Genomic DNA, 23,333 nt, shown 5'->3' on the forward strand with positions numbered 1-23,333 from the left:
GGAGTTTCTCAGATGGGGATTTCTCAGCAGGCACAAAGGTGTCTGCATTTTTTCTTTTATCTGAGCGAAAGATTGGTTGATGTATTGCAGCATCAAAAAATACTCCAGTTTGTTTCAACACGATGACAAAGCTGACAAAAGCCGAATACACAATGAGCGTAAATGAATGCAAAGCGGATTTGTTTGCTAGCAGAGGTTTGTGTTGCTAATACACAGCATTGCTTCATAAAGAGACCTTTCGCAGTTTCATGGAAACCAAATTTACTGCTATGAAGCTGATCATTTCCCCTTTTTTTCTTTCTATCCAGCTCCAAGAAGCCAACTCTGTTTTAGCTCAAACTGGGGTTTGAGGGCTGAATGGCCACTTATGACTGGATTCACAGGTTAATATCCTCCCGGTGAGGCATCCTCAAAACACTTCACTGAGGAGGTATCCTAGGGAGATGCCCCAAAACACCTCAGCTGGCTCCTTTCCACATCGAGGAGTAACAGCTCCACTGAGCCGCCTCCCAAATAATAAGTAGTCTTTTTTTGACTACTTTGGTGACCTCAGACACAGTGATGGGCGAGTCATCCCTCTTGTTCCCGAACTGTGCTTTTACTACAGAAAGTCTTTCGGTGGCATTGAGATCTTCGAATAATTCTTTATTATATCCATGGATGAGATCAGCAGCACCCCACTCCCACTATAGACGGTGTGAGCAGGAAGGTACTGGAAATATATGAAAAGGTACTCATTTCATATATTTCCAGTTTGTCTCACACATGTTTTTGTGTCATAATTCACCAAAGTTTGATCAGTTATCTTCACACGTGAAATCAATAAGACAGAATGTAGATTTAGGCTAATATCCACTCGTGAAGTACTTGTGGTATCATTGTGCTGAGATGTCCTTCCTGCTCTTAAGTATGTGGCATCAGTAGAATAGAGCCAAATGCTCAAAGCCCCTCTCTCTCTCCACAGCCTCACTCTGATGGGTGAAAGCTGGCAATCCTGTTTGTGCTATATTGCTCTATAATCACAGGTATGAGTGTATGTAATAAAGAGGCCATGGAATCATGTGTTTAACCCCCAGCGCCCATACAAAATTCATAAAAAAGAATCAGCCAAGAAATGAAATGCACTGCACAGGTTTCTTCCCAGTCAAGACAGTAAAGCATGGTCTTAATTTGAATTGCAGAAGGAATAAAAAGGAGAGAGAGAGAGGGAGGCCCAGAGGACGGGCTGAGCTGCAAGCTCATTTCAAATGGGAATCTGGTCTTCAGGGTACGAGCACATGTATGTGAGACAGACAGGAGAGCAAGATGGGAGGGGGGGGGGGGGGGGGGGGGGGGCGAAAGCAAGGAGAAGGAAGGGAAAATCCAATTCCAGATTACATGTGCTTGTGGTGCAGTGTGGGTGGGCAAGTGTTGAAGCAAGTGAGGGAGCGTGTGAAAGGCAAAGAGAGAGAGAGAAAGCAGCAACGGAAGAATAGATATAATGTAGTTTCTACATAGCTGTGAGTGTGTGCGAATTGATGTGTTTGACATGCTGTGGGATGTGGGTTGAAGACACCAGAGATCAAACCAATAAATTTATACAGAAAACCAAACACGGGAAAAAAGAAGTCCTTTTATTAAAGTTAAAGGAAATGGTGGTACCAGTCTAACAGCGCCGTGGCTGTATACTCCCAGCTACACAAGAAAGACGCCGTATAACGTATCTTAAAATGATGAATATATATATACCACTATGTACCGCTATCCAGGATGAAACAACAAACATCCATGAGTACATCAGGAAGACTGACACAACTGACCGCATGTTAGTGAATACGTGAGGAAGGATAGACGTCAGCATGGCATGGATCATCGGCAGATAGAAGAAGTGGCTGATATTGAATGGCTACCAGTGGCTGGACAAAGCTGCACTGAAAGACAGCACAGAGGCATTAATCATTGCAGCACAGAACAAGCTCTAAGTACAAGCTCCACAGAGGTTGGGGTCTACCTCACAATGCAAGACCCCAAGTGCAGGCTGTGTAAAGACACCCCTGAGACAATCCAGCAAATATTAGCAGGGTATCTGCGTGGTCTTCGGTTTGGAGGAACTCAGCAAGGGGCACTCAGGGAGAGAGACACCATCAAAACATTATTTTTTCTTTTCTTTTCTTAGGTAGCTGTTAAACTTACTTTTGTTCATATGTACTGCAGAAACTTTATTGTTTTTGACAGTAATGTAATCACCGCTAACAACAACATAAGATATGCACATCACTTCAGATATCAGAAACTTCCCACAAGATACCTACGTCACACCCAGGTTCTTTGAATATGATGCCAAGTTTAGTTTAAGCTTCGTTAGTTTGGAATTACTGCCCCCAACAATCTTGATCAAATCAGTGATCTCTGACTAATGCATTAACCTCCTAGGACCTGGCGTCCACATATGTGGACATCACATTTTGGGTCGTCTAGACCAAAGTACTCAATTTTGCTCCACAAAGGCCTGATATCCACGTACGAGGACATTATACCGCCACTGTTCTATAGAAATTTAAAACAAATATCCTCATATGTGGATTTCATTTTTCTCAGAGACAAAAAAATCAGGTAAAAAAAAAAAAAAGTTCAATCTTTTTACATTCATCAGGTCCCAATCAGCCCACATAGCAAAGAGAAATCAAAAATGCATGCCATGAAAGAGTTCGGGTCTTAGGAGGTTAAAGCAGTGGTGTCAAACAGAAGGCCTGGGGACCACAATCAGACCACAAAAGACTTCAATCCGGCCCACCGGACTTTTAAAGGAGGACATAAATTTTAGATTTTAACTGTATTTTCATCAAATTTACAGCTTGTTCTGCTGATAAAGACCTCCCCCACAGTAGTAAAGGTAACAGATAAACAATTAAATGACATCTACTTTAGAAGTGTCTGTTTTTTACAACGTGTCCACATTCAAATATATAACTAAAATTGACATTTTTTTCTGTTTTGACAAAAACTTTCCTCTTTGTAATGACAGGGCAGTCTGGGCAATGAGCCAGCAGAGCTGTTTCTGTAATTTTACACTCTTATTTCAATCCCAAAGGGCCAAGCTGGAATTTTTTATTTCGCTTACTACAGCAGCATTTCTTTATCATCTTATAAAACTGAGACATTAGGTTGAAATTGCATCTCTTCTTCTTATCCTAAGACATCTTAGGGATTAAACGTGCAGTTAAACACCTTTATACTAACAGAAAGTTTCACCGGTCTGGTCCACTGCAGATCAAAGTGGGCTGTATGTGGTAAAATGAGTTTGGCATCCTCATTTTTTTGGAGAGCTCAGTGCACATTACACATGCTCTTATTCACACTGAGGTTTTTATGGGTCATATAAAAAAACCTCGTGCAAATGTGTGGTGTTGTTTTCTGAGGGAGGACAGTCTCACGTCTTCATTTGTCACACTCTTCATGCTCTTAGATTATCCTCTACCAATGTAACTTGAACAATGCAGCTGTCACCACCATCCTTTAAAGCTCTGTTGATTAAACAAAGAAACAGTTTCTAAGAGGCTGCGCTGAAGTGCTAAATATCTCCTTCACGTCCACTGGAGGGGAAATGACATCATTTTAAAGTCTAGTCATCGGCGCTTACTGTAGAAAAGTGAGTGTGTCTGTGAAGCACACTCAGCATGATTGCAGTATTTTTAACTTTGTAGTACCGACTCGCATTTGCCCAACAAACAATTACTGTAAGCAAGTGAGACACAGGGGCATTCAGATGTGAAACTTTTCTGCTGAAACACAGTGCGCTGTCACTCATCACGGTCCTTTCAGGAAGCGAACGCAATCTCAACACGGCGCTCTACACGCAGTTCACGCTGAAATTATGAAAAGATGAAAGTGTTTTTGCAGGACTCTGAAAGGTTTCGGCGCCGCTTCCTCGTGAAATATCTTCTTTAATGTATCTATCAAAGTGCACTTGATGAAAAACACTTTGTTCGTCTGAGAGTTTTCTGAGGTGTATTAAAGATATGTAAATATGAAACAGGCTGTTGTTGGAGTCCTGTCATGATTTTTTTTTCTTTTTTCACTTTTTTTTTTATCAGGCTTTGTTATAAAATGGTTATTATCTCCACAGGTATGATAAAAATGCAAGTTTAGCAGCAAACACTCCCCCAGCGATGAGTGAAAAAGACGGCTGGAGGGAGGCTCGTGGTAACAGGGCTGATGCTACAGTATGTGAATGTGTGTGTGTGTGTGTGTGTGTGTGTGTGTGTGTGCGCGCGCGCGCGTGCGCGCGCACGCCTGGAAGTGTGAGACATATTGTGAGAGTGTGCTCGTGTGCGCAGCCGATGCCAATTTGAAAGCCGGCGCTAGTCTTTCGTCCTTCAATCGCCAATTAACAAGGGGCCATTTAATTGCAGTGGTTTAGGAGGGTACAACAATTACCACAGGAGCTGCACTAAGCCAAAAACACACACACAAACACACACACAATCTCTCTTAATGAGCAGCACTATCCTTTCTTCCTGTCTATCATTTGCATTTTGCTCTCCCCGTGCCTCCTCTTCACCCTCCCACCTGCGTTTTTGAGTTGTTTAGACTGAGCTCCTCCAATCGTCTTCCTTATTTCTCCTTGTCTGTCACTTTTTGTTCTGTGATATGTTTCCTTCAAAGCTCCTGACAAAGTTCTCCTCCCTGTCTCATCTCTTTTGTCCCAAAGAAGGGTTGATACAGACACCGAGCAGAATACTGGAGACTTGATACAATCTGCGATACCATGCAGGAAAAAATGGGAAAATTGAGTTTTCTTGCGTTCGGTCATTCAGACGAACACAAACATAAACGCATGTTTACACGTGCAATTTTAGATTTTGTCAGTGCTGATTTTTGTAATATGTTCTTTCTTTCTCACAGGTTCTTTCAAAGGCATGTGCAAGCAGATAGATCACTTTCCTGAGGATGCTGACTATGAGGCGGATGCCTCAGAGTACTTCTTACGTGAGTCTGTCTTTTTTTCCTTCATAATCCCAGAATAATCCCAAAGTTGTCACCTATTCATGCTTTCTGGTTTTAGTTGGTTTTGAGTCAGTAACATCTGATCTTAAAGTTATCTTTCACTGCTCGTGTCTTTATCATGAACTCTCTGAAAAGCCTACAAACATATTAAATGAAGGATGGAAAGTGAGGATGTGGGCTGAGTGACAGCACACTTAGCCAAAAATGGAAAAAGATCAAAGGAAGAGGGGAAAGGGGCTGGGATGAGAAACCACACTTTTTTGTCGTAGAGAGGGTAAAAGGAAGAGGTGGCAGAAAGTCAGAGACAAGGAGAAACTATGGAGGGCAGTGTACACTTACAGCAGAGACTCAGTAGAGGAGGGGTCAGGCATGTGAATGGAAGAATGAGGGGAATCTCACTGTTATGGAAGAGGAGGAAGAAGAAATAGTTAAAGTCCTCAAGAAGAAAGATTGTGGGAGGTGAAAGAGGACAGGAGGAAGGTGCATCAGGAGAAAGCACATGGCTCAGTGAAGGGAAGGTTGAGGAGGTGAAGGACAAGGAGTAGGGTAGCAGTACAGCGCTGTTGCTCTCCCAGCGGCTTGCCAATTAGGACACTTTCTTCTATAAATACTCTAGGCTCTGCTAAGTGGGTCACACCTCTCCTACTCCTCCTTCCTTCCATCCATCCAGCCATCCCTCACCTCCTCCCTCTTGCTTTCCATCCATATGTCTGTCCATCTCCACCGAGGCCTTCACGCTTGCCTGACAGCTGGTGGATGGAGGCTGTGGGGTAGAGCGAGGAATACAGGGAAGCGAGGGAACTGAGTTTGTTGTCATGTCCACTCAAAAATCTTTTTTTGTGTTTTTAAAAGTTTGCAAAAGTTTGAAGATGGTTTAGTGAAACGGATGCGCACAGTGTGGCACGGGAAGTTTGCTAGTTTGAGACTGGATAGTGTGCAGTTAATCTTTTTTATAACAGCAGGGAGTGAGTTGCGGCAATTCTCTCGATGCCATAAGGCTTTCTCTGAGGCCTTTCAGACAGAAGATTCTGACCTATCAGCCAAAAAAAGTATCTGTGGTGTTAATTACCCTCTGTGCAGCCGTCCTGTTGTCACTAATGGTAAATGGTAAATGGCCTGCATTTGTATAGCGCTTTTCTAGTCCATAGGACCCCAAAGCGCTTTACACTACATTCAGTCATCCACCCATTCACACACACATTCACACACTAATGGCCCTGAGGAGCGGTAGAAGCCCAGCAGGAGCTTCTGGTCGTTGGTGTTGTGGGTCCATTTGAGATCAGCGGAGATGTGGGTGCCCAAAAACCTGTAGGTGAACTGGGCCGAGTTGGACTGATTGAGGCTAGTTGGTTGGGAAGTCTTTGATCCAGGAGCAGGTGTCAGGATGGACCTGATGGTGGTCCAGTTTGGTGGTGAGGATGTCTGGGATTCTCCACGAAGAGCATCCTAATGTAGCTCTTCCTGTTCTCCAGATGGCTAAGCACTCTGTAAAGGGTGATGGTGGTGACATCCTCCGTGGACCGATGTGGATTGTAAGAAAACTGGTGAGGATCAAGGGAGGGGGGTATACAGTCTCTGATGTGCGAAACAGCTGCTCGAAACACTTCATAGCTACAGACATGAGGGTTATAGGTGTGTAGTCGTTGAGGCTGTCTATACCAGTCTTTGTGTGGATGGGAAGGGTGGTGGAGGCCTTCAGACAGGTGAGAACAGTGGCATGAGTCAAGGAGAGTTTGAAGAAGCTGGCGAGGATCCCTGCCAGGCTTTGACCACAGCCCCTGGGATGCCATCATGCCCATCAGCTCTCCTGGGCGATCACCGCTCTGAGTCCTCCTTATATACTGTTCAGGTCAAAACTTGAATCATTTTGATATATGGTAGCAGTAAAAGATTAACCTGAAATTTTGTTAAAAGTCACGCAAAATATCCATCCATTCTCTTCCGCTTATCCTTGGTAGGGTTGCTGGGGGGCTGGAGCCTATCTCAGCTGTCTTAGTGCGAGAGGCAGGGTACTCCCTTTACAGGTCCCCAGTCTGCTGCACGGCTAACACAAAATATTTTTAGGTAAAACAGGACCTAATTTGTGATACTAGAGGTTTTTCTACAGAAACAGGGGTTGAAAAGCCTAGAAAATACTCTCCCTCCTCCCTTTAATTAATAATTAATCCTCCATTTAATAATGTCAGATGGGTTATTATGTAAATTCCATAATGAATCTCTAATTTTAAAATTGGTATAAACACATATAATGAGGCAATTCTAGGCCTGGGAAAAACTGATCCTGACCATACGAACACAAACACGTGTTTGTAAGAGTTAATAAGGCTTCACATGCACGTGGGCATGAATAAACTGAATGTAATTTTTTTTCTAACGTTGACTTTGTAATGAGATGTAACCACTGCTGTCCAACGACAATGACCTAGCTTAATTAGAATAGTCATTAGCTGTAACCCTGACAACAAGTCAGGTAAAACAGTTAAATGCTGAACTCAGCTGTAATTATATGCTGAAATTCATCACTGTGTCAAGTGCTTAATTGTGACTGTCACCATTTGCACAAACTGTCCTTCTGCTCCTATTCTGTTTGCTATCTGAGCACCACTTTTGTAGTTTGCCAGGTTACGTAACTATTATAAATGCGTTAACGCACTGACTCTTGCACTATTTGCTTTTGGCTTCCTGAATTCTTCAGTGATATGGTAATCAAAGCCTATTTTACTGTCCGCTTCACTGCAAGTCACTCTGATTAACAGTGTCAGCTAAATTACAGCAATAACAATGTAAAGTGTGGATGATGACACATTTTGACAGATGGAAATGATGCAACATCTGTTTATCAATGCAAGATCTTTTCCTCTGTTATTCTGCTCATACACATTCCCACCTGAAAGCTTCCCACTGTAGCCACAGTCTCATACTAGTTGCTCAACTGAACTTGCTGGGTTCATTATACAGTAGTCGATGTAGATGGTTAACCATTCCCCTTCAAAAAGCTAACCTTCAAGTGCTGCATCTGTAAATCCCAGCCCACCTCTGCCACCTTGAATTTCCATCCCTTTGTTTTGCTGCCAAAAGCCTGAATAAAGACAGCCAGAGAGATGGAGTGAAACAATAGAGTTCAATATTTGCTGACTTGGGGTTGCTGGTTTCCTCAATACATCCTGAAACATCAAAGCTGTTCTCAGGTACTCTGATTTATACAGAAAAAGGACGTCCGATCATTGATGCAGGTATTTTACCTTCACCTGTTTTTTTTTTCTGTCGTAATATCACATCACATCAGTCATTAAGCTCTGACCAACAGTTTTGAAAACATGCGTGTGAAATAAATCTTTGCTCTTCTCATGTCTGAATGCAGCTTTGTGGTGATATATGGACTAACATCACAGACCACATCGAAGATGCAAATTAAGAAGGAGAAAGCAAACGAGCCCTAACATTTTCCTGTTTTTGTTGCAGTATCATGATCTGTCCCAGATGGGTTTTTTAAGTTGAGATTCACTGCACAGAAAAAAAAGGAAAAGGACTAAATAACACCTCTTGCATCATGACTGAGTGGGATTTGTCCGCAGATTAATGAAGTGCAGCAGTTGTGCAGCTCCAGAACTGAAATGAATAAAAAAGTGTACAGAAGCACAGAGACGGGCAGAAATGTCAGATGTCATTCTGTAACAATTCAAACAGTAGCAGACTAATATTAATATGCTGTTATTCAGACTAGAGGAGTGCCTTGATGCAAGGTTTTCAAAAGTTGAATTAAGGCAATCAATAGCAAATAGTAGGGACAGCTAACTAATTACCCAGAAGTTAAGCAGGGAATTCCCTTGACCCTCGGGGTGACCACTTTTGATGGCAACATGATTGCACAGGTCATCTGATGGAAGGCAAGCTGCTCCCAAAACAATTACAATGTAGTCTGTCAAAAAGATTGTAGTCACTCTCAGACAGATTGGTGAAGGTTTGCAAATAATTGCTGTATAATTAATAAATGTACAAAGCAGAGGCTCCAGCAACACTTAAAAGTAAAGAGGAACAACTTTATTAACTGACCAACGCGTTTCCGCTTGTGATCAATCTGCATCAGGTTGCACCAGCGAGCGCAACTCATCTGCATTTGGCTATTTGCAGCAGGGGACTCAACTCAGCTGGTTGCATCCTGTAAATATCCATCCATCCATTCGCTTCCACTTATACTTTCCAGGGTCGCGGGGGGTGCTGGTGCCTATTCCAGCTGTCATAGGGCGAGAGGCTGGGTACACCCTGGACAGGTCGCCAGTCTGTCGCAGGGCTAACACAGAGACAGACAACCATTCACACTCACAGTCACACCAACAGGCAATTTAGATTAATCAGTTATCCCCACAAACTGCATGTCTTTGGATGGTGGGAGGAAGCTGGAGAACATGCAAACTCCACACAGAAGGACCCCGGCCTGACGGTGGAATTGAACTCAGGACTTTCTTGCTGTGCGGCAACAGTGCTAACAACCGTGCTGCCCTATCCTGTAAATAGTCTGACGCAGTGCCTGTGTCAGTCTGTAGTTAAATAACCATCCTGCAGCAACTACATCAGAAAGAATTTCTGTTTCAAATCTAGGAGGTTCTTGCAGGATTCAATGTAAATAGTTAATATGAATTTCTATCTAATGTGAATATGGCGACAGATTTTCAGCAGACAGGAGGAGATGTGGAATTTTCACTGATTTATCACAGTTAACTGCCATATTATCGCAAACAGATTGAATATAATTGCAAATTGACCCCATTCAATGACAAATTGATACAGACTGATAACAAATTGATTCCATTATATTGCCATTTTAGTACCATCTCGATGCACCAGAGTGGCTTCGAAGATGTCCGGAAACTGACTGTGAATGGTGGCTGATCTGATCCCCTTCTCCAAAGCAGCTATTTAAGAAGAAATGAGATTGTAGTTTCATTCCACACAGTCGTAATAATTCCGGTCATGCTGCAGTTTCCAGTCACTGTTTTCCCGAGCGTGACTGCAGCATAAGAAACTCGGGTTTGCGGTCACTATGGTTTCATACATTTTCATACATTGCTATGTAGCAAAGTTTTGCCCGGGATGCCTCATAGGTGCCCGTGTGCAACAGAAAACAGCTTTTAGGCAACACATGAGCATGGCTCTAGTAAATCGGAGAAAAACACTGTCAAAATTTGCAGTATATCAGGTGAACGGATACCGACACACACGTGCATACATAGATTCCTTTATTTGTTAGAGATTCTTTTCACACACTGTTTTTCCTTTTCTCTGTCTCCCTCTCTCTCTGCCCAAGGGCATTTTCTGTCTCTCTCCCTCAGTCTCTTGCTCTCTGAGCTGTTTCACCCTGCCCCCCTCCCTTTTAGGTCTCCTCTCACTGGGTGAATTTGTACATGTGGTTATGTAAGAGCAAGCAGTCAGCCTTCGTCCTGCAGCAGTTGTACTATCAGCCACAGAGAGAGAGGACAGATCTGCCACCAGAATTCTTCGGCATAGCATAATATAGAGGACAGAGCTGACGATTTACCTTGCCGATGTACTAGGGCTGGGCGATATATCGAGTTTTTTAAAAATATCGATATATTTTCATACGAGATATAAGATGTGACAATATCGTTTATATCGATATAGTCTATGTTACGTTATAATTATACTTGTGGAGCCGCAGGTTTGCCTCTCTTTCGTCCACTTTTGTCTCTACGCAACGTTACTCGGCCTCGCCTCTCCTTCACTGAACACAACTCCGCCTCCCCCATAGCTTCACCTGCAGGCAATGACAAGATGAAAGCGGAAAATCTCCGTTAGCGAGTTACCGTGCGTGGGGCTGGACGGCGTCAACGTGTTAGCGAGCTAACCGTGCTAACGAGCTAACCGCGCTAACGACATGCAGCCAGGAGGGGCTGCACGGCCTAAAATCCTTTCATTTTCTCAAAAATCGACAGTGCGCCTTATGTATGAATTCTGGTTGTGCTTACTGACCGCGAACCGATTTTATGTGGTACACAGCGCTCAGCAATCTGTCAAAAAATGTTTTAATATGACTTTGCTAAGCTACGGAGCTGCACCACTTGATGGATTGTCGGAGGATTACGGCTACCGAGCAGGAGCCTCGCGGAGTGATACGTACTGTGTGTGTATAAGGACCACAAATGGCACCTGTTCAGAGACGTGGTGCAGCTGTGAAATCTGTCTCTTTGTTATTATGCTCAGCGGCTATTAGTTTACATTTTGACTGCACAATTGTGAGCTTTTTGTTATGCACAAAAACAACATTGTTTTCTTTTATTTATGGACCATGATTATTTAATAAATGCTGATAATTTATTTTTGAGTAATTTCTTCATGTACATCTACGCTGTATGTAAATAAAAGTGCCCGTGTGACATCTGGGACACAGTGTGACTAAGAACTCTCTTTTTGTTCTTAACTTATGGCTTTAAAAAAAAAATCAAGATATATATCTTATATCGCCATCCAGCTAAAAAATATCGAGATATGAATTTTGGGTCATATCGCCCAGCCCTAGGATGTACCCATCTAAACCAGAGAGCACCACTGTCGATGCAGAAATCTCTCTCTGTGTGACTCAACTGCATTTTCCTGGAAAATTTTACCGGCGTCTCCTTTCGTTCAGATCTCTTAATTTTAAAACATTAACTTATGCATGAAGACTTTGGGGTTTTCCTTGGTCTGTTTCATGCTGTGCAGAAACCATGAAGGCAATCACAGCCGGCTTCTTGGTCAGAACTTCGACTTTTATGAAACCTTGTGCAAAAATATGCACCTGACAAAATCCGAACTTGTGGGTCACTTGAAAACAGATATTATACAAGGACATACATTTCACCTCGGCTTGCTGAGACGCTTGTTATGTCCTATATAAAACCGTTTTGATGTATAGCCTTCTGTCCATAATATGTCTTGCACTGTCTGCTATTATTGCACATGAACTCACGGTGTCCTTGAAACCTGAGCTTGCATTTATTGGATAACAGATTTAGGTGACAGCATGTTTCTTGGTGTCATCAAGGTGGATTAATGTGCATTCACTATATCCAAAAACAAGACAAAGATAAAAAAGCTATCTATATTTATTTCCTGAAATTGTTACATAATTGATCCCATTTTGGCTTTAAAACTGAGGAAATCCGAAGCCCACGGTGCGTGGCTATATGTGTACTGATGTGCCTTTGTGGACATGTTACAGTAAATGTTCTGACTTGGGTATCATATGAGTTATGTGTGTTGAGGCTTTAATTTGAAACATATGAAGTCTATAATTCACAGATTTTGCATAGGCCACTACAGCTGTGTGTGTTTGCAGAGTTGGAAAGAGTAAAAAGGGAAAGGCTGTGAAGCATACAACACAAAGTGTGTGTGTGTGTGTGTGTGTGTGTGTGTGTGTGTGTGTGTGCGAGAGAGACAGTGTATGTGCAAGCTTTTGAAGTGTCTATGTGTGCTGTGTCATGCATGGAGCCGATGAATGGGATTAGATATGGCTAACAGCTCAGCACTGGCCCTAACTGGCTTGAACAAGGCAGAGTTACACACACACACACACACACACACACACACACACACACACACACACACACACACACATTTGTGTGCATTTATGAGAACCATTAAAACCACTGCCTAACCTTAACTAAGCTCTAGTAGTGGAGTTATGGAACCTACAGATAAAGCAAACAATAACATATGAAAGTGTCAGTTTTTACTGGTATTGTGGAAGATTGTGACTCCTGATATGCACAAATCAGGAAGATTTTTAGAAGTCGACAAATTAGCCATGTCTGCGTGGCAGAGGCTTCCTACTAGAGATGGCACGATACCACTTTTTTATGTCCGATACCGATACCGATATCATAAATTTGGATATCTGCCGATACCGATATGAATCCGATATAGTGTTTTTTAATCAACAAAACTGTTTTTTAAATATCTTGCTGCATTTTGTATAAGTTCATACTCAAGTTTAAAACAACAACTACACTAAAGCTATTCTGTTATACCTGTATGCAAAAAAAAATATTTCATAGTTCAGCAATACTGATCAATCTAATAAACTCAAACCTACACCATCCTCCCTATTCTGGTATTTTAAAGAGTACTTAGCGTAAATATTAAGCAACCTAACTAATAGGGTTCCAACTCCCAGCAACAACAAAAATAAAAAAATAAAAAATAGGGAACCACCCCTCACGCGCCACCTCATGATGCTTAATCGACGTAATCAACCTTAATTTGATGCAGTGTGAAAAAAAATGCACAGAAATCAATTATTTTTCAAGAAATATTAAATAGATTCAGCATCTTTCTTCAACAAAATTGCAGACTGCACAGATGGTACCTTCCCAAAGGAAAAAGTACTATAGCTTACTAGGGTATATATATTAGACTTAATAGTTACTATATACAGTAATTGACTTCTATTCATTTTACATCAAATTAAAACTTTGGGTGTCAGATAATTATTTATTAAAAGCTAGACATTTTAAATGAGAATAAGAAAGAAAAGTATGTCTTTGTGCCCCCTTTTCCCTGTTAATGCCCTATCGGCCCCCCTGGCTAAACTTTGCTAGATCCGCCCCTGCACAGTTACCAGCGTCAGCTACGTAGAAAAAGATCCTCGAGTAGAAAGTAATATTAAATACATTCTAACAACAGCTGATCAAGCTTAAACGTGCTGCTGTTGTTCAGCCGCTGGTTTCCTCTTTCTGGTGCAAAGTGGGCCAAAAGCAAACTAGAGACACGGACTAGCGACAGAAAAGCCGATCAGCTGATCGTTAAGCAGTTTCATGATTGAAGTAGCAGCAAGAAGAGGCAGTTTGTTAAGCTTAACGCAGGAATGCTTTACAAACATTCAGAGATGGACTTACACACTTGCTTTACGTCTCTCGGGATAACTTTGTCGGAGATGAAATGCCGGGTTGCTAGCGAAGCTCCAAATGCTATCCAGACCACCGACAGGTCCCGCATGCCACAGCCGCTCTATCACGTGATGCATACTGCTCCGACGTGCTAACCTGAGGTGAGTTACGGCGTGTTGCAAGTTTTGTGAGGTGCTTTCGTGATATTTAATGGATCGGATTACATTTTTTATTTTTCTCCGATATCCGATCCAGTAATTTAGGTCAGTATCGGACCGATACCGATACGTAATATCGGATCGGTCCATCTCTACTTCCTACCAGTATATATTAAACTAATGAGACCTGGGCAATGACTGGCTTTGTCAAAAACAATACACTTTACAAGGTGCTGCCAGCAGATTTTGTTCTCAATAATAACAACAACGTTCATAGCAGTCGGTTTCAGAGTAGCTATTCTGCAGCTTCCTCAGAAAAACAGGTAATGCCAGCTAGCTAACACTATTAGAGCAGTGGTGTTCACGTAGCTAAATTAATTCAGGGTCTTTACCTTACAATATAAAACACCTTGAGGTGACGGTTGCCGTGATTTGGCGCTACATAAATATAAGCTGAATTATTCTGAATTCAGTCAGCTAACTGTACAATTTATTTTGTAAAATATGATGTAAGCTGTTCAACTGGATCAATAAAACCATTTACATCAAAAGTTAGCATCACAAACAGAAAATCTAAAATAGCCTCTTCATTATATCCTCTGTAGTGGACAAAATGAGTTAAACTGAAAGATATAAGACATCGTCTTCAGCAGCTGGGCTCAGTATAGTAGGTGCTGTTACCAAGATTAGTATTTTGGCTAACTGAAAACACATTGGCTCTTACTCTAACACACTCAGCTCAACTGATTTCACTCACGCCCTCTAGCCATCCATGCCGAACTGCAGTCTGTAAGTCCTACACCACAAACCTCCCAACGCACCTAACAATTCAAATTTTAGAGTATACATTATGAGGAGAAACTATATATTATTGCTATTAATTAATACTGTAAGTAAAACTGTTGATTAGAAAAATGTGTCATATACAAAAAAGCACTCATGTTGGGATGTAGCTCACTTTAATACATTGATGTGCTGGGTGAGGCGGAGCTAAATTCTGTAAAATAGAGTATTTAAGGTAATATATATATAGTTATTTTACACTTATGACCTTTAACAAATTTTTAAAGCATAAAAAGCCAGGTGAACAAGTGAGGATAAGGCAAAATATAATGACTTTGAATAGATGTCCTCACTAGTCAGGTCTAAAATTCGGTACAGAGGGCGCACACCCTCAGAGTCCTGATTTGCACTGAAAACCCTTCTAGCTCCTATAATTAGAATGTTGAATGCGTATACATAATGCTAATACTTTGAATCGGTATGCTAGGAGACATGTGACGTCACCCACTGATGATGTCATCAGGCCCACCGATGTCACTGCAGCTATTTTTGGCGGTCGAGTTGTGACATGGAGGCATATCACGATTTACATGAGTAATACGGCATGATAATGACTGGCAGGCTGTGCAAGCTCCCCCTGTGCGTGTAGCACACACACACACACAAACACGTGCTCCCACTCACACAGGCACGTGCAAACACACATCTGCAGGGTGGCGTTTATTTTCATTATTCTGTTCTTCTTCCTCCATTTAAATAAATGCAGTTTGTTTCCCAAAAATGATTCGTTCATCAGCCCTGCATGGACGCACACACACACGCGCGCGCGCGCACACACCTACACACACACACACACACACACACACACACACACACACACACACACACACACACACACAGATAGTTATTCCCCTGAAGCTGTTTTGCTGAGTTCCCACTACCACATGTTCTTTGCTGCTGGGCTCTCCCACGTGGGCGAAGTTGTGTGTGTGTGTGTGTGTGTGTGTGTGTGTGTGTGTGTGTGTGTGTGTGTGTGTGCGTGTGTGTGTGTGTGTGTGTATGGGAGACAGAAAGAGTGAGCAGATTGTTCCAGCATGGTTAGTGTACAGTGTGTATGGGAAACACCCCACTTTGGAGAATGAGCGAGTGAGTAGGTGGTGGGCTGATCGATGAGTGTGTTCACTTTGTAGCTTGCTGAGCTAATGTGTGTGTGTGTGTGTGTGAGAGAGAGAGAGAGAGAGAGAGAGAGAGAGAAAGAGAGAGAGAGAGAAAGTAATTGGGGTGTGTGTGTGTGTGTGTGTGTGTGGGGGGGGGGGGGGGTTCAACTGTACTGTAACTGTAGATTATGTGTACACACATAACACAGCTATGTGTGTGTGTGTAGGTGTGTGTGTGTGAACCCAAGGAGCTCCCATGGTGGTGTCCACCCCCATCTCTATAATTCAGCCACAATTACAAGGCTCTCCTCTGCTGCAGCTAATGAAACCATAAGTCAGCCAGAGACACACACACACAAACACACGCACACACAAACACACACAAACACACACACACCACTGCAGCAGAACCAGCCAAGCAATTGGGGAAATGAATGGAAGATGAAAGTGTAATACATAGAAAGAAAAAGAAAAGCTGTTTGAAAGCAGCGAGGCGAATGTGTTGGTTTGTGTGTATGTCTGTGTGAGTGCTCTGCCATCTGATTGTGTATTCCATCTGAATTATAGTCCTCAGTACATATTGTGCTGGTGTGGATGTAGGAATGACCTAATGTCTCAAAGTGTTGCTTAACTTTGCTCATATGCACAGATTCTGGAAATGAGAAATCCAAACTGGAGAAAAAGTCTTATATTATGCAGCTTTTGGCACATTTAGTGAGATGAAATGTCACACAGCTGACAACTGCTGGACTGATGTGTAGTATAGGAGCATCAACAGCAATAGTATGATCATCGCCATTCTCTGCTTCCTCCTCTGAATGATTGTTTCTCCATGTGCAGCAATAATGCAAAGCCTTACTCTCTTCTAATTTCGAACCACTAAACCAATAGTGTTGCACGGTCCAACGGGGGAATGTAGAAACAATATTACGAACCAATTTCATGCTGATAATTAGCACACAGGTGCTCTGTTCAGGGTGTACACTGCCTCTCGTCCAATTATGAGCTAAGACAGCCACGAACTCCTGCATGTATAAGGGGGTATAGATAAATAGGCTGAGATGTGCAGATAATAAGGTGTTGATCCCCTCACCAGTGGCACGCACAAACTGTAATGTCAGCTGCAATTGTTCTCACATGGAAGCCAGTGAAAACAAATTGCTCATTGGTATTTTTAATTTGCTTTCTGATTGTCTTCAGTAAATATCTGTTGTATTCCTCAGCCATAACATGTCCATATGATGAGACTTCTGGAGGTGCTCTGTAGTGTTCAAATCCTTTGTTCTTGTCGGTTGCAGTGTGCTGCCTCTATGGATAGGGTTTTGAGACGTTTGGAAGCAGGTTAATGACCACTGGCACCCTGTGCATTTCACAGATGAGAGCAGGTACACCGTGAGCACATGTGCCAGACGTAAAAGAGTCTAAAGAAGTCACGAAGAAAGTTGCGCTGTCTGTAACATTGCCTGTAACGTTGGTCAAAGGACTTGACTGGGCTCCACGCTTACATTACCTAAATCCAATTGAAGACCTCTGGGAAATTTCCTTTAATTTTTGGAACACTGTATAATAAAATTGATGAATTCATTTTGGTACAACAATACTCTGTGCAACAAATAGGGGAGATATTTCTGGAAAGTTGGATTTTGTAATGCTCTGTCTGACTTGTAGTGTTTGGCGTACTTTGATAAGAAACGGTGGCCTCGAGATAGATCAAATCACAACAGGTGGGAAAAAGTTTGCTTGTTTAACAAAGAAACTAAACCATACTGAATATGTCTCCTCACACTGCTGACACTAAAACTCATTCACTCTCAATTCAGCTCTCTCTGTCTGTCTCTGTGCCATGATGTGCTTGGTGGCAGGGTGCGCCTGGAGGCCAGCGCATTTAAAAATTCTCCTTTTTTAACTCCCTGCCTTCTGCTTAAAGTGTAGGTGCAGGGAGGGAAACAGAGGGAGAGGGATCGCTGGAGGCAAAGCAGCTTCACAGAGAAGTGAAAGCCTGCAGTCTTTGCACTTCTCCTCTCTTCTCTTCTTTTCCCTCTCTTTCTTCTCTTTATTTCTTTTTCTTTTCCTTTCCCTATTTAGCCCTTTATTCTCATTGAATCCTATAATTATACATGCAGTGTGTGTTAAAAAAATCCTGCAGTGCCACAGCATGCTTACTGCAACTTTGTTTCTTTTCTTCCTTATCTATGAAACCCACTCCTGCTCTCGCTCTCTTTCTCTCTCGATTCTGGTTATTCACTTTTTTATGGCACAAATTAACATGAAATCAGCCATAGTGGTAAAATACAAAAAAAATCTTTTCTACTTTCAATCAAGTCAACTGGAAAATGTAAAAATGTTGTCAGAGTGTTGTCATATTTTGCTCACCGGGTAAAACCAAGAAGTTTATTTAAGCATGTCATACTTCTCTCTGAATCCATTGTGTCAGAATTTACATAACCACTTATGTCATTGTAAAGTATGTTGTATGCAACAATGCCAAACCTGACAGGTTTGATAGTGCTAGCTAACGTAGCTGCGTAGTAGCTTAGCAAAATGCCAATCTGATAACAAAGTGCAGCCTTTTATTTTAATAATGAGAAATGACAAACAGAAAAAGTATTGAACAAGCAGGCACGGAAAGTCATGACACCACCTGAAATCTCGCAATAATTAGAAATCAATCCTGCCACTTAGTGTCACGGCCTGGAGGTTCAGCTGGTCGCTGATCAGCTGTTTCTCTCTATCTCTCTAGTTCTCTCTCTCTCTCTCTCTCTCTCTCTCTCTCGCGCCAGGGCGGAACTCATTATGGGTTCACGCCCTTGGCCCACGCCCTCGGAGGAGGAAACACCCGTGCCTCATCAGTGTGGATGGCATTTAAGCCAGGAAGCAACGGCTGTTCTTCGCTGGATTGTTGTGAGAATTTCACCCTCTGGACTGTTTTCCCTGGTGTTCCCTGAGTGACGAGTGTTCGAGTGGATTCGTGTTTGGATTGTTTGGAGAGAGACAAGAGTGTTCACCTGGATTTCCCCCGGAGCCCTGCCCCTCTCACCTTTTGTATATACACTCATTGGACATTGTTCACTAATAAATTCTCTTGTGTGCATCAATCCCCGGAGTCCAGCGCGTGAATCCACCTTGTACACCGTGACACTTAGACCAAATTAATATCAGCTGGTTCAGTCCCATCTGAGGGCCTATAAAAAGGTGTCTCATGTCATGACGGGTAAAACCAGTGAGCTCTCTCAAGACCTTTACAACCTTATTGTTGTAAAACATACTGATGGCATTGGTTGCAGAAGAATTTCTAAACTACAGAACGTTCCAGGTGCTCTCTGAAAGATTATAGTCACATGAGTGAAAAGAATTATCAGAAGACTTTTCCAAAAGCCGAGGACCACTTGTGGTAAGCTACAGAAAGATCTGGAATCAGCATGTACCATTTTTTCAAAGCAAATAAGTAATACACTCGAACCAGATGGCATTTTGGTGCAGGATGCTGTGGTGGCCATGCTGGTACAGTTTTGAATAAATCCCCAACACTGTCACCAGCAAAGCACCCCCACATCAACACACCTCCCCCTCCATGCTTCACAGTGGGAACCATGCATGTAGAGGCCATCCATTCACGGCGGGTGGAGCCAAAGATCTCAAATATGGACTCATCAGACCAAAGCACAGATTTCCACTGGTCTAATGTCCATTTCTTGTGATCCTTGGCCCAAACAAATCTCTGCTGCTTGTTGTTTTTCTTTAGTAGTGGGTTCTTCTGTCTTTGGACTTCTGCATCTCAGCTTCTTGCAGTAGTCTGTTTTCACACGTGCTCTGAATGATTTGTACATATACTGACTCCTGTAAAGACAAAGAAAAGGCTGAACAGATTAAAAAACCCTACTGTAAAGATGAGAAAAGTTGTGCAGAGTAAAATAGAAACAGTCTGTCAAAATTTAGCAATAGGTCTATGTCGGAATCCGGACTGGTCCCTCTATCGGTGACCGAGGAGCTAAGGGAACGCATTGTGCCAACAAGTGTCCTCACAGCAAAAGCAAAATCGTGTGTGTGGTATAGGTATTACTCATGTTGTCACTGTAAAGATTACTGTGACACAGCCGTAACCCTTAGTGACAAGTTGGCAACTCCCTAGCAGCATCCATTCACTATGGAAAAATCCATATTGCCAAATCAGTTGGCAAATGTTTGGTGGAGGTTGCTGGTTGCCGCTGAGTGCTGCTAAGAGATTGCTGCAGGCGCCCATATTTGCATGGAAGATGCCAACTCGTTTGCAAACACAGCCTAACTCTTTTAGAGGCACAGTTTTTACTTTGAAGGCAAAAATTCTCTGTTTCTTGCGTTTTTAAAGTTGCATTGTCACTTATCGAATAGTTGTTTGTGTCTACAGAAACATAGTTGCAGTTGTGGCAATGTCCTAGTGACCAAAGCTGTTAAAATTATCAGTGCAGAATTGTATACTTCTTTGACAAATTTCTACTAATGACTATCAGCAACCTCCAGCAACCACTTGCCAACTGGTTGGAGAATATATATTTTTCCCTAGTAACCGGTCATTACCAGCAGGTCACCGATCTGTTGACCTGCAAGACTGGAGCTTTAGCAATTGATTTCAGAGTGACACCCAGCAACCACTCACAACCAGTCAGGGAATACTCATTTTGTTCCCTAGCAACCACCTGTCTCTAGGCCTGTGTGACTGGGGTCTTGGGCAGGCAGTAGTTAGTAGTAGTAGTAGTAGTTAGTAGTAGTTAATGCTGGACTGATTCTCCAGAAGTGCAACTCAGTGTAACATCCTCTGAAGTCATGTTTACATGACTGTGAGTGAATGTGACAGAAGGCAACTTTGCCTATTCTTTGAATATGTGTGTGTCTTTGTGTACGTACAGTGTGCACCTGTTATGAAGGATTTCCACCTTGAAGACGATTTGCACTGACAGCACATGAAGAAGAGGTGATGGGGTTAAAACAAATAGGAGGGAGAAGAGTAGGAGGAAGAGGAGGAGGGGAATCTTGGTGCAGTTCCAACTCTGAGGTCACCTTAATATTTGATCTGCTTCAGTGGATGAAACGGTCAGAGAGCAGCTGCAATAGAGAGTTGGAGGGAGAGAGAAATGCAGGATTAAAAACCAAATGAGGGAGGGAAAAGAAAACCAATATGGGAGCTACTGACATTAGAAACAATACCAGGGACAAGACCTGCTCTTTGTTCATTTTAAGGACCTTTGAGCAAAGCAATGGAGGCAAACTCTGGTTTATTACAGCCAGCATTGTTTTGCCTTTGCTTTGTGACCATAATTTCGAGAGACATAGGATGTAAAGTCAGGTCAAAGGTCTGCAAAATTGCAGCTGTTTACAATAAACACTTTTGTTAGTAGTTTCACAAGAAGCATAAGAATAGTCTTTGCTTCACAGAGTCTTGCACATCTGGATTTTAATGCTAGATTCATTGAAAACCAGAGCTTAGAATATTGGCACACTTTCTGCAAGGGAAAAGGAAATAACCTGAATGAGCTTGCTGAAATACAATCAAAATTTCAGAATCGTGACACTGGTCTCCTCAGAAACCGGCTCCATGACCACAGCAATGCCATGACAACCCTGAGGCCGATCAGGAAATCAGCAACGCAGATGGCAAACAGACAGATGATGAGGACAGACACATACAGAGAGATGGGGCGATAAAGGGATGACGAGGGGTTTCATGGAGGGAGACAGACACGATGCCCATTGGAGGATCTGATACAGATAGAAAAGGAGGAAAAGTGGCAAGGAAGTTAAACAAAGTAATAACAATAATATTATATACAGGGCAATAAAAGATCCCTCTTTAGGATCATATCAAGGATTAGTTGTACCGAGGCGCTCCAAAGTGGTAATTTGGCCTACTGCTGAAAATTTGTGCAAGCAAATGTTGTACACCGCTTTAAGCATAATTGTTTTCAATTTTCACAGGATGATAGCAGATATGGTGCTTAACCCCTTCCACACTGGAAGTCCCTGTCTTGCAACCTGGGTGTAGAAGTGTTTAGAAAAAGTCACTGAAGAACACGAGACCTAGAAGAAGTTTTTATTACATAAAAAAGGTGTTTAAGTTGTTAAAAGTATTTCCTGTTGTGCTGTCAAGTGCAGCATTGCTACTGAAAGAGACTGAAGAAATTCAGATTACCTTCACAAATGGGAAATTTCTGTTACTGATGATCATTGTTTGAGGTTTAATAGTCCAAAAGCAAAGCATGAAAGCAGCTATTTCTCTGAAACTGTTCATACTTTGTTAGCTTCTGGTTAAAAGATTTGTATTTGCTCATATCTCGTGCCATACAAGGAACTAATGTCAGCGTGTCCACCGATGACAATTATGGTAACTATTTTTTGCCTTGATGCATGTGTGCAGGTGCTGTACGAGCCTCCAGTATCTTCCCCATCCTGAGTGTGATCCTGCTCTTCATGGGGGGGCTGTGCATCGCCGCAAGCGAGTTCTACAAGTCACGGCATAACATCATCCTCAGCGCCGGCATCCTCTTCGTCTCTGCAGGTATTAAGGGAAATAGGAAAACAGGCAGACTTAGAGATATAACAGTCAAAGTGGGTGAGGAGATGGAGGTAAACATTAAGAGGAAGCAAGTTAGAGGAGGTAAAATCTTTGTGGATGTATGAAGAGGCAGATGAAAATGAAGCTGACCAAAGAGCCAGCGTAAGTTAAAAACTATACTGATATACTGGGAGAAAAGGGAAGGGGAGCATATTAAGCAAATATTAAGAAAGGTTTCTGTTAGACTTGATGATTTTATGTTACCACTGTGAAAAATAATAGATATATAGATTATACAGTGGTATGATTTACTTTACTACTAGGAAAGTGATTGAAAGTGAAAACACACTGGCTAGTCCATCTCTCAATGGCTTAAGAAAAACAATAGGAAGATTAGGAGTGGCCTTGCCCTTACCTGAATCAGATTGAGATGCTGTGGCATGATCTTAAAAAGGTGGTTCATGCTCAGAAACCCTCCAATGGCTGAATTACAACGATTCTTCAAAGATGAGTGGGCCGTAATTCCTCCACAGGGCTGTAAAAGATTCATTGCCAGTGATCACAAATGCTTGATTGCAGTTGCTGCTGCTTAGAGTGGACCAACAAGTTATTAGGTTTAGGGGGCAATGACTTTTTCACACAGGACCAAGTAGGTTTGGATTTTTTCCTCTTAATAATAAACACATTCATTTTGAAACTTCTGTTTAAATTTGTTTAATGATCTGAAACACTTAAGTGTGAACTTGACCATGTCCATATTTATATATATGGCCAAAAGTATTTGTTCGCACATCTAAACTTGGGTAACATCCCATTCTAAATTCATAGGGTTTAATATGAT

General features: G+C 42.2%; 1 protein-coding gene across 1 annotated transcript in view; it reads left to right on the top strand.

Moving 5' to 3' along the window:
- cacng2b (calcium channel, voltage-dependent, gamma subunit 2b) overlaps positions 1-23,333 on the top strand; it is a 68,969-nt gene that overhangs the window by 42,241 nt on the left and 3,395 nt on the right. Inside the window, exons 2-3 of the mRNA XM_085276118.1 lie at positions 4,885-4,968; positions 22,355-22,495. Of these exons, the coding sequence (XP_085132244.1) occupies positions 4,885-4,968; positions 22,355-22,495 (225 nt within the window). The remainder of the gene's footprint in view (positions 1-4,884; positions 4,969-22,354; positions 22,496-23,333) is intronic.

The sequence above is a fragment of the Mchenga conophoros genome, linkage group LG6, assembly GCF_057382185.1.
Source record: "Mchenga conophoros isolate Kocher_MC1m ecotype Shallow Benthic linkage group LG6, M_conophoros_male_GT1.1, whole genome shotgun sequence".
Classification (NCBI taxonomy): Eukaryota; Metazoa; Chordata; class Actinopteri; order Cichliformes; family Cichlidae; genus Mchenga; species Mchenga conophoros.